The sequence below is a fragment of the Rissa tridactyla genome, chromosome 1, assembly GCF_028500815.1.
Source record: "Rissa tridactyla isolate bRisTri1 chromosome 1, bRisTri1.patW.cur.20221130, whole genome shotgun sequence".
NCBI lineage: Eukaryota > Metazoa > Chordata > Aves > Charadriiformes > Laridae > Rissa > Rissa tridactyla.
Window position 1 is genome coordinate 105,315,536 of NC_071466.1, and position 12,857 is coordinate 105,328,392.

At 38.3% G+C, this 12,857-nt stretch overlaps 1 protein-coding gene across 10 annotated transcripts in view; it reads right to left on the reverse strand.

The window, feature by feature from the left end:
* Nucleotides 1–12,857, reverse strand: part of MAP3K7CL (MAP3K7 C-terminal like) — a 51,713-nt gene that overhangs the window by 4,918 nt on the left and 33,938 nt on the right. For all 10 annotated transcript variants that reach the window (XM_054201470.1, XM_054201461.1, XM_054201456.1 and 7 more), the window contains one exon: nucleotides 6,943–7,058. In XM_054201470.1, coding sequence (XP_054057445.1) covers nucleotides 6,943–7,058 — 116 coding nt within the window. The remainder of the gene's footprint in view (nucleotides 1–6,942; nucleotides 7,059–12,857) is intronic.

Below are 12,857 nucleotides of genomic sequence, written 5' to 3' on the forward strand. Positions count from 1 at the left end.
TGTTCTACAATTCTGTGTTGACTCTGTTTTATACCACTGAGGTAATGCATAGCAGCTACACTGCAGCAAAGCCTCTTCCCTTTCACCAGATGACAGGTATATTCAATCAGGTCTTCAAGGGAGAATATCAAGAGTGTGTTTTTGTTCAGTAGTATTCTATTAACATTTGGCACAATACAGTTGTAAAAATTTTACAAGCAGCAAGCCATTAATTAACAGATTCATTTCTTTTTGCTTGGGCCATGCTAGATCAACCAGTTTTCAAACTGGCCAAGATGAACTGATCTTACTAGACAGTTCGATATTGCAGCTCCTGTTAAGGGGACTGTAGGCCACAAAGGAGTAATTGCATGTATGCTTTAGAGAAATGCATTTAGGGACAATGAGATTTTACAAGTCCAGCAGCTTCAATCACTTCAGTCTCTTAGGGCTTCCTCTTGAAGACTTTTGTCTCTTGGGACCAAAAGAGAGCTTCAACAGCATTTCTTTGCAATTATTCTACCGGTGCAATGCTGGACTGAAGGCTTAAATTAAGCTCTTTCAAATACAGACTGTTGACTCAGAAGTGTACCAAGCAAATTAATTCAGAATTATTCTTCCTTACTTCTGTTACACTTACGAGGTTCTTAAAGTGAGACGCAGTGAACACACTAGTAAGTAATCAGCATCTTAAAAGCAGGTAAACCTTTTCCACAGGGACTTTTAGTGTGTGTAAAAGAAAGGTACTAACTAGTCTATTTGGACTTGAGCCAGGAGCGGCACAGACAGACAGCGTGCAAACTCAGACTGCTCTATTAACAAATGTCAGTCCTGATTTGATAAGATGAGGCTATATGCAGGCATGGCTTTCGTGCTGCTCTCCAGTAATACTCAAGCAACACACATAGATAACGGTTTTGGATTTTTTTTCCCCTGGGATTTAACCTTGCTGTTAAACAAAATATAAATGCATTAAAATCAAAATATACTCGTTGCTGTAGTCCACACTCTAGGACCTCCCTTGCAGAAAGCGTTTTCCTTGCACTGAGGTAGTAAAATTGCCCACTTCTGAGTCAGCAGAACCTACTTATTCCCTTCCCATCAGAATCAACACCTGTTTACAGGGTAGGGTGATGTTTCAGGCAAATACTGCCAGCCTGCCACAGAGATCTAAAATTAGAGTACCAGGGAATTGCTAAATGTTATGAATGGTGTGGTTTACAAAGCTCACAAAAGGATGAGGACAGTAACTAACATTTGCTTCTGATCTAATCCAAGATTTGAACTTAGCTTCCAGAGGTTAAAGAACACCAGACTAAGCTCTTGCACCATCTAGCTTTGTTATGGATGCTTAATAAATAGATCTAGCACAGTGTAATCTGTGTTTTCTGTTAATAGTTACCCTGAGTTTAAATATTAACAGCATTGATAAGGTATTTTCTACAATGGTGCTGAGGTACTTGAAGCTTTGAGTCAATCTGTAATGTACACTTTAAGTGTACTTTTTTGAGGGGGGGGTTGGGTGGGAAGGGAAGCGATTTGCATCACGAACCAATAAAACACAAGCCATACCAGAGCAGGAGAAAAACCCAGCATGGTCTGAGGGAAATTATTTCTCTTGCCCTGGCCTTACTGACGGACCATGCAGAGAACAGAGTTCCTTTACAGTAATATTCACAATGAACAAATACCAAGAAAAGCGACAGATGAAGCAGTTAAATCTGTCTGGAGGTAAGTGTATTTGGAGGTGGACTGGACTCAAGGAAAACAGCTTCCACAGTGCAGAGAGGCAGACTTGTCTTTCTCTCGCTGTGAACAATGTATTCAGGACCATGCATCTGTGGTATTACACATTTCTTCCCAGCTAACATGCATCTGTGTGTTCTGGTAGCCCTAAGGTCATTTACTCTTCCCATATTTGACATGGCTTTCACCTCAGGAGGAATCATGAGACCCTGTAACGTAATTGCAGTCTGAGGAGACTGCCATTGCATATTCAAAGTCTACTAATTAATTTTTAAAACAATGAGACAGCCTGTTTTAACATTAATGAAAGTTATGTCTTGGATGCCAGCACATAAAAGGTCCGTAAGTATTCATCACTGCAATAGCGCAAGTTGAGGTTTCTCTTTGAATTAGAAAAACAGTCTTTTTCACTGTTTGGCAAGTAACGCGTATTTTGGATACATTTGAGATGATGAAAAATCAGGTCTAGAATGGGAAAAATTACTGAGATAAAAGGTTGCCTTTACGGTTTACACCAATCTTTTTCTGCAGTACCTGAAAGTCTGAAGTCTTGTTTTAACAGTGTTGGGAAAGGCACTCCAGAAATAGTGACCCTGGGGAAACCATCTGGACTTGAGACCTTAGAAAGAGTCCTATGGTCACAAGAGCACGCTAAAGCATACGGAAGGATCCCACAAAATTCAGCAGACATCTCCACTGCATGTCTACTGTAATATGGGTAGAAGAAGGAAAAGAAATCCTATCTATGGCAAAGCAAAAGAGTGATCCTAAACCAGGTGGTAATCAAATGATATTTTCTGGAGAGTTATATTAGAATTGTCTGGGGGAGGAAAAAGAGAAAACCAGCCAGTGCTATGAATATAAGATATAGCCAGCAACCATGGCAACTCTAATATTTAACTACATAATCCAGGGTCATTATCTAGTAATAGCAATATAACAAGTGCTCAAAATAACCAGCCATGCCATCCCTTTCACCCAAACTTAGATACCCAAAAACATCTGTTATGGAAATACATGTGTGTTTCTGGAACATAAATTAAGTGACATTCTGTGACCTAAATGTGGTGTGTTCTCGCTTCCACACCCTTTTCTTTCTTTTCGATCATGTCTCTGATTCCAGAATGATTTTGTCCCTTGTACTACATATTGCTGGCATAAATGGGAAGAGTTTGAGTAAAGACAGCAAACAAAGCTATGATTGTTTATATTAGCCAAAAAGTCTACCCGATATTCTTTTAAATTCTTTCAATTTCTTGCTTCCTTTTGTTTGTCTTTTCCTGAGTAACTTCTTTTCCCCTTCTTACTCGCTTTGTCCTTTGATTTTCCCTTTTTTGAACCTGCAACCTCCCTTTCTCTCTCACATTACCCGTTCTCCTGTGAAATAGCTGCTGTCTTCTCTCCCACTCCCAGCCTAGAACATTCTTTTGCCATCTACATTGCATCCAAGAGAAAGGGGCAAATAAGCTCTGTTCTTGCCTTGATGAAAAGCAGCCCTTGTCATTTCACACCACGGCCTTTCTATACTTTGGCCATACTTGATCCTCACGCTACAGTGAGAGACAAGTCAAATTAAGCAGAATTAAAAGCCTTTGAAAAGTTGCAAAAACTTAAATGGTTTTGACTGTTTTAAAATAATGTTATTCAACTTTTTATTTCTTAAAGAGGCTTCCTTTAGAAATATGGCGGGGGTGCTGGGAAGGAGGGCCATCTGTCATTCTGATTGGCCAGTCCAGCCAAAACCACGACACTGCATGTATTATTTCCCATATAAAAGGTTACACTGATCTTTGGAGATGGGAACAAAATTTGTTTAAAGTAGAATGAATATTATTCCATTTGTTGTTTTACTAAAAAGCTACAATACCAGTACAGACCTTTATATCAGGTTAACTTAACATTAGTTCTTCCTGCTAACCAACAAATCAAAAATATTTGCTCAATCCATTTTCTGCTCTTTTCCTGACAATCATTGTCTTCAGTATTCTGTGTGCACTGTGTACCACCAGCAGGCACCACAGGTGCAGATGCTGCCAGGTGGGTCTTGACATTTTAATTCCACAGGTGAGTTGATCTGTGGAGAAGAAGTTGGGAGCACTGGCAGGGGTATCATCCAACAGCACTTCTGGTTGCCTTTGGTAAAATTGTACGCTGAAGAACACTGCACAAATTGTTTGTTCCTGTTACAAGGGATGAAACTCTATCTTTTTCCATTTTACCAAAATAATATTTAAAAGAAATAGACAATAGATAGCAGGTGTATTAGGCAATTGTGAATCTCTATTTTCATACGTTCAAATTCAAATGTAGAAGATAAAGACACCTGCAACAAGGGCAAATTTCAGAAAGCTGCAAACACCATCTTTTCAATTCGATTGGAACTGCTTTTGAGGCTAAAAGCTGTGCATCTCATCAGGCTTTTTAGAAAAGTCAAAGCATCCTTCCCTTTTAAGAATGGAATATTCAACATGCACGCCACCCCAGCCATTGTAATCCACTCGTCTCCTCTTCGTTCAGCATATGCTACCCCATAAACTTCTTTTAACTTTCAAACTGTAACCATTGAGAATGTTTTTAGATATAAATCAGTGATCACTAGACCAAAACTCTCTTTTAGTTCTTGCTTACTCCTTCACCTCCACACTTACACTCCCTTTCTATGTAGTTTTATATAAAAAACCACAGTTAATGTGTTCAGGTTCTGTATGCTTACATGCATGTAAGCATATACACTTTTTAATCTACCTTCCAATTTCAACCAAACCTCATGCGGTGAAGAGGTCCCAATTAGTTTCTGGAAGGTTTTATAAAAACAGACTGCTACAGAAAGGAATTACACCCCAAAGGGGAAAGGCACTATCGTAAGATCTCCTCCAAAATACCACAAAATGAAGAATCTACCCGGAGGGAGGAGTCATAAATACTTCCCATCTGGAGGGAAAAAAACCTTCAGCTGACACTTGCAGCTTTTTAAACCTCAAAAATCAAATAACCACAGTGCACCAACCTGTTGGAAATTAAGCATCTTCAATTCCAGGGCTTGTAGGACCGCTTCCTCAGATTAAGAGATTTGGAAGGTGATGAAAATTGCTGCACTGATATTTGCCATGTTTAGGCATTTCACAGCTACACAGCATGTGAATATTTAGGCCACAAATATGTAATTAGAAGGCACAAAAGGATCACAATAGTATAATTCTATTTGTTGCCTTATTCCGCCACTCTTGTTTTAACATATATTTACTGGGGCATGAAATCTATCCACAGAAGAGGTTCATCAAAAGTAGCAGTGGTGGGAGCTTCCTCACATTGTTCCACTGTTGACATCCACTGGTGGAATGAAGGAAAATGCCAGCTTGCAGCCCCTTAATTCATCCAGGATAAGCACTGCTGAGAGGCTGACTTCTGTGCTCAGAGGTTGATTAGGATAGCTTTGAGCTTAGGTAAATAATTTTGTGCGTGTATCTGCCATTCCCAACAAGCAAAATATTTCTGATTCAGCTAGTACCACAGGCTCCATAGATACAGAAAAATGCATTCAAACAGGATTTTTCTTCATTCATGCAAAAATATGTATGTGAGTCTAGTTTTCAAGGTCTCCAAGCTTACTTCATAAATGTGCATAACTGATTCAGGGATATGTCAATAGTAATAATAATAATGCATTTATATTAGTAGACTCTGAAAACCAAACAATCTAAGGCTACCTTTTGAGTTTATACGCCTAAAGTTAAGCATTTAAACAACTGTTCAATATTTTATATTCTGTTTGGATTTTCAGAGACGACAAACACACACGGTTTCCACTGAATTCACTGGGTTGCTAAATACGTGTGTAAGCTTCTTAGATAGACAATCAAATTTGACAAATCACTGTAAAAATATTTGAATTAATTATCTTCTTTACATCCTTTTAAAAACACCAATTATTTTTGATTGGCAAAATTTAATTAATGATGAATCAAATGGGACAATATAGTGTTAATCTCTTACGGTTATTTTTTCTTCTTTTTTAATTTTTGTGGCAGTCTGTCAGCAACTCAGTGCCATGTAGGTCCTACAGTGGAAGGGGATTTGTAGTGGGAAACCTCAACTAGTTTAGACACTTTAGGCACCAACTAACTATATTGTGCCTGTCGCCATCAACCCTTATAAAGACAAGTCTCACTTTCTTACCCTGCATAGTCTGGATTCAAGGAAATGTTTGGCTGTCTTACTTGTAAGACTACAGGATTTCACCAGTTTCCCTCCCATCAGCTTGCTTCCGCAGCTGAAGACTCCCGTGGATGCAAACTTGGCTGAACTGCATGGTCATCTGTGCAAAGATTGCTATGAAACAGATACAGCGGTCCACCTTCTACTCAAAGCCCACTCTGCAACAGAGCTCTTTCGAGCCTTGTTGCTATATTACAAACGTTTCTGTTCAAGCAGCATTTGGAAGAAAGATGGTGTGGTCTTCATTTTCACAAGAAGTCTCAGAGATCGACACTGATGTAATTCTTGAGGAAGGCAACACTGCTTGAAGTCACCTTCAGTGTGAATGTAAAAATAAAAAAACATTTGAAAGAGAAGATTTACTTAGCAGTAACTGCTATATGCCTTGGGGTTGGTTGTCTGTTAAAACCTTTCTTTACTCACCCTTCTGAATTTCTTTTTCAGGTTTCTTGTGGAAAGGGACTGGGAGTCACAGAGGGCACTTTGCCATTTAATGGTCATGCAAAGATGACAGGGATGTGAGTATAGGCCATAGACAAGAAAAAAAAGACTCCAGCTTATGCACTTTGGATATGAAAACCTAAAAATGTCAATGTACATAGAGACAATGCACCTCACAGAAAAATGTTTACTACTATTGTCAAGCACTCTAAATTTGAGGATCCATTATGTTCTTCGTTAAAATGTTTAGATTTGAATTGAAAAAGAATTACCTAAAACTAAAAAGGGGACTCACACCAGCTGAACTAGATTGTTATGTGACCTGGAGGCTGTCAATGAAGGCTTTAAGGGATATCTGCGCAACTGAGGGCCCAGAACTATGACAAGTCTGCGTCCTTAGTGGCCTCAGTTGATCCTACGGACCAATGGCCTAACTGTTGTGCTGTACCGTGACCATCAGGCAGAGGTGTAAGGTTAGAAAATATCATGTGAAACCCTCATGTTTAAAACAGGATTTTACACAGAATATAAAACAGTAAATACTTTGGGAAAGTTACTCACTTTCTTTCTTCCAGCAGAGCAATTTCTTTCTTGACCTCATGGTACTCTTCTGCTATTTTGCAGTGCTGTTTGTACACCTGCATAGATTCCTTAGAGTCATGACAAGGAGGCAGCGGCTTTGAGAAAAGAAGAAGAAAAAAAATATACTGTTTTCGAATGAAATATTAGGAAAAAATACATATCTTGAAAGACACAATATTTATCTTAATTCCCATGAGAATACTTAAAGAACTTTTTTTTCCCCCTAACTGCAGGATACGGCCAAATATTCCTACTGATGACCTTTCATGGAAGAGAAAAAAAACATACTTCCCTGCATAAGAATATGCATAAACCTTCAAACCTGGTAAGGATTTTCAAAACTTTCCATGTCAACTTTGCAAAGTATCTCTAAAGATTGTTCAAAGAAAGATTTCTCCCTTACCTCCCTCTTTTTCAGCTACAGTGATATAAGAATGCTAATGTTGATGCATTGGTCAGACCCATAAAATACATGAGCCTGTTTTCACTGTAGAAACGGCAGCACTGAGCAGAAGGGTAATTTGAGTGCAAACAAGCCCTTATTCTCCAATTCTGCAAGATGAAAAGACATGGAAAGCTATTGACTAAACATATGTATTTTTTTTGTCATAGATGCAATGCTTATTCCAGTTTATTACAAAATGGGACAGGACCATGAACTGGGACACTGAGGCTGATTCTACTGGACTCAACAGGAGTTACACTGCTGACTCCAGTGCAGCCAAGGCTTCACAATGGGTTCTATCCCAGCAGCACCTCAAGCTGTACACAGTTTGCTCAAGTTTATACCCAGTTTCTCTGCCTCTCCATTTCCTGTAGAAGGGGATATACTTAGCAGAAATGTTATGAGAGTTAAATCAGTTGTATTTGCAAAGTGTTTTAAATTTGCATGAGAAGTGCAGGTGAGATTGAGAGTAGAAGGATGACAGCATTAAAAAAAAAAAAAAAAAAAAGACACAGTGAAGACAAAGGCACTGTACCTCCTAACCTAAATACTGACACTATTGCAGCAAGCTTTTACTTTTTTTTCAGTGCACACTGATGGTAATAAACATGGCAAATGATATCACTCTATCCTGGGTCTCCTCATATAAATTTCAACTAAAATCTTGAAAATACGGTTTGGTTAAATGTCAGTGCTTTTTGTTCCTTAAAAAAGAATGCAACTTAATTCAGGCTTCAGGCTCGACTGTCACATTTTGGCTATAACACTTTCAGGAAGTGTAGTATTTTTAAGTTATTAGCCATGAATCAATTGACTGTAAATGAACTCCAAATAGCATGCTTGAGCCACCTGTTTGAAGCAAAAGGAAGCACTTAAAATAGTTCCTTTACTGTCCAGTTAAGGCACATCCAATTGCATTTCTCAATATAAGTAGTTTATTTTTTATTTCTTGTCCTACTTTGACTCTTCTCTGTAGTATGATATTCCTTCCATGACATTGTTAGGAAAAGAAAAGCACAAGTCTTCAGACTTTTTAGGATCTTGTAAACCTTTGTTTTAGCTAGACTGGAAATCTAAATTTTACTAAACATATTCAGAGACAAAGATTAAAAATAAATTTATCCAGGAGGTGGGATAAATTGGCTTCATATATACCCCAATGCACAGATGTAACTAATGCATGGACCTTGCAGGTACTTGTAGATGGTATGTGGCTCCTCACTGAAATTTTAACACAGACACTCGTTTTCTGTGTTCTAAATGTGAAAATGCTGTGGCAGGATTGTTTCACAGCGCATTGTTTCATTCTCTATGAGCTTGGAGAATTTGGGAACCCAGGGAAAGGGCAGTCCAGTACTTGATGAAAAGAGCTAGGAAAGGGCTTTTAATTGCATTTCGCTGTGGATGAGCAACAGCACCATTCATATAGCCACCCAAATAATGAGCATAAATTTAACGAGACAGAATATAGAAGTCTCAGTGCTCTAATCCAAGAATGCAAGGGTGAGCCAAAGTAACATCTCTGGTATCTACCAGAGATCAGCAAACAACAAATGCGTCACAATAAAACAATTTTGAACAGTACCCAAGGGAAAGTCCCCAAACAATGATACTTCAAAAGAAAGAAACAACTTACTTTTTCTTCCAACTTGGTTTCCGCAAATCTAGCTGGTTTAAACCAGTTTAATATTAAAGCAGCATTCAGTTACTATATTCCAGCTTCCCACTCAAAAGATATATATAGAGAGCTAAAAATTATCTAGTCATGCTGAGACTTAGTATCTAATTCCCACTTAGAACCAGTTGCTGATTTTCAAACCCCCTCCTATCATTGTTTCCTCTTCAGTGTCATTTTTTCTTACATTGATACATTATCACTCAAAATAAACTGACAACAAAAGATACAATCAGTTTACTACTACTCTGTTCATACAATTCTTTTCAATCTCATTTGATAATATTAAGCACTATATCAAGAACTTTTTGAATTTTGAGTGTATTTTTACTTTAAAATGTAAATTCGATTACGTTTATATATGACTAGATGACTGGACAATTTGGTTTGCTCTTTTCTAATTTTGAAATTTCTAAGAAAGGTTTCGGAGATAGTACCTACAATGTCCATGAGTAATTTCTGACCAGTACGACATGAAACAGGCTTATGCATTCATTATTTAACAAACACATCTACTGCTATCACAAGAAAAAATGGAGTGATACAAGTCTGGTCAGTTATTTGCTGCCCACCAGAAAATGAAAGCCAACAGAAAAGCACAGAGAGATTATTTTACCCACGTCTAACAGCCTACTTTTTTGATATAAACAAGAGTGCAAAGAATTAATGACACATCTGTTCCTGCCAAGCGAAGCGTTTTCAGAAGATGGCAGGGCAAACTCCTGAAAAACAAATGCAGAAACGGAGGCAAAACTTGCGTATTCCAAAGTGGTAACTCCAACTAGCCAGCAAACATTTACAGTATTAACATATTTCCACAGAAAAGAGAACAACAGACTAGTAACAGTTACGGGACTAGCCCATACTCATCTAAACGGGAATGCGAGGAACCTGCAAAATCAGCGAGTCCAGTCCCCTGTTATCAGAAGCAAATCCTGCAATTCACATGCTTGCCCAGTTCTGTCATAGAAAAACGGAAGTCCCCTCCCTCAGTTTTAAGACTGGCCCGGAGCCTCACCAAGGATTAGAAACATTTTTTTTCATTTCCAGTTTGGTTTTGTTGAAGACAGGTAGTATAGTCTTTTATTGTGCCAGTGCAATCTTTAATTCAAATGGGTTCTTTGTCCTACCTCTTTTACCCCTGAGATGTACTTACAGAGGGTTCTCATCTACTTTCCAAAACCTATGTCTCGGTAAAACCGTATTTTTCTAAGCCATCCTAGATGAAATTTCCATGTTCCCTACCTTATCCAAGCAGTCTTTCTCTGCTCTCCATTCCACCTGGAATGACTTTGTTGAATGCCTGTGGCCAGGCTGTGGGAAGTGTTGCAGATGCCACCCTGATGGCATTCCCTTGGCAGAGAAAAGGAACTGGAATTCCCAGCAGAAAGCTCTTTTTTATCCATGAAGTCTGTATAGTATTTTTTTTGGTAAGAGTTTGCTAGTTTACCCAGGCAACTAATTACAGCAGGCCTTAATAAAGCTCAACTTGCAGTATATATTTTTTTCACTCAGAAGCCAACAGCCATACTTTAATTTCTCCTTAGAACAGCCCGAGCTTGTTACTTCATGAAGTATCTTGCCCGTCCATAAATTAATATATATAAAAACATACCTGCTACATAAGCAAAAAACACCGTTGCCAAAGAAAGTTATATTTAATGGCAACAGTTGCTACTTTTAATCCTGCTTATTTCAGGCCTCAGTGTCATCCACCCTCATTTTCCTGTGCTGGCAAAATATGCGCATACAGCATCTTTGATTTTGTTCACAAAGCTAGGACAAAAGCTACAGCTTTCAGTCATACTAGTCGTCTATCTACTATGCCTGATTTTCAACAAGGTCTGATTTTTCCTTGCATTTTGTTGAATAACTCCCTGTGACATTGACAAACTTTCTACATAATCCAGCAAGTAGACACTAAGAGATCCTGTTATAGGCTATTCTGTAACTGCACACGGGTATGCACATCTTTACAAGGCACATGCCCTGTTTATTTAGATTTTTGTTTGGAATCCAGATATGAAAGTTGTTGGAATATGATATGCAAAGGCAGTTCATGAAGAAATAGAAAGAGCCTGAGTGTTTCCACCTGTTTTGAAGGAGCCATTCTAATTAAAATCTTTGCTGGAGAACATAAAAGGACAGTTTGCAGTAATTTTTTTGCCTCACTCATATGACAAAGTCTGTTTTGCCTTGCCATACGAATATCAGCATTCCATATCCACAAAAGCTGTATAGTTCATAGTGTCACCCAAGTGTTCAAAAACTTTAAACCAATTTAATTTTTAATTCACTTTTGTTTGCATTTACTTTTTGGCTCTACTGTGAAAAAAAAATATTGAAACTTTCCCCTGAAAAGTTTGAAGTTTAAAGAAAAAATTGTATCATGCAATTTTGCCAGCTGAGCATGTGGACTTGTTTAGAAAGCGGTCTTTAGCAGTGGTCTAAAGAGTGGTGTATCACTTTTCGTAAATTGGTAATGTTCAGCTAAACTATTCTGGAAAACCAGAAAAAACAAACAAACAAACAAACAAAAAAAAGCCTTAAAACTTCTGGAAAAGTTCAGTGCCAATATTTTGTATGTGGCCCACATTCATTGTATGGCCTTGTGTACTCTTCCATGATGGAAGAAACCACATTATTCCAAGCAATTGGAGATACTTTTTTGTTGTGCAGCTGGAACTCTTCAGCCAGTTTCAGGTATCTAGACTAAGATATATCTAGTCTAGACTAGTTTTACTATGAAAGTAAGCAGTTCTCCTTCCTCCAAACAGTTCAAGTCAGCTGCATGAGAGCTTTGCTCTTGTTTCCTGAGAGATTTTCCATTCTTTTCTAACCTTAGTACGATGCTCCAACTTTGTAAACATCCATGTCTTACATAATCTAATATAAGATCATAGTTATCACAGCAGCATTAGAGGAGACTTATCAAGTTCATAGGCAATCAAATCTAATTATAGAGTACCACAGTAGTCTAGGAATTATCTTGGAACTTAATACATATTAAAAAAATACAGCATACCCTTTAAAAACATGGTATACTATTAAACTTCCTAAAATAATTTGTACGTGTCTAACAAGAGCCTTGGCAGTCCCTGGAAGCAATAGGTCCATTATTAAAGTTCCAGAGCAAATAAGGTTTCTGCTAAATGCACATCACACACACCAAAATGTCCCTTTCATATTTTCATTGCGTCTTTTGTACGTCTTTCCCACTAAAGCAGGAAACTTGACTTAAACTGATACTATAAATGGATGGAGCCTTTTCTCTGTTGCAGCAATTTTACAGTCATCTAACTCCATTGATCTCAACAGATTCGTAAGATAAAATATAACATAAATGCCTCTCTCAAGCTCACGATTTCATGAGGAGAGATGATAAAGAATAAAGAATTACAGAACACCCTGTGTATCCGTATGTGACGTGTGTTCTTCCCTCTTCAGGATCAAACTCCCACCTGGAATAAAGAGTTTGACAGAGAAGAGGGAGATGAGCTGAGCGAGCCACAGGAAATGCTGGAACAGGAGAGACGGCACACAGGGCATAGTAATGCAAGTACTTAACACTGGATACCTTCCTCTATATTCAGTGACCCAAACAACAAGGCCTTAGATGCTGATGTAGGTGTCCAAAAATAGCAGATAACCCGTAGTAGAGTGTCTGTCAGAGGGGCCACCACCCACTATGCAGCTAATCAAGGAAGCGCCTTCCAAGGCCGAGTCCAACTTTTACAGCAGGCAAAGGTTAACGTTTCCCAATAACAAACTGAG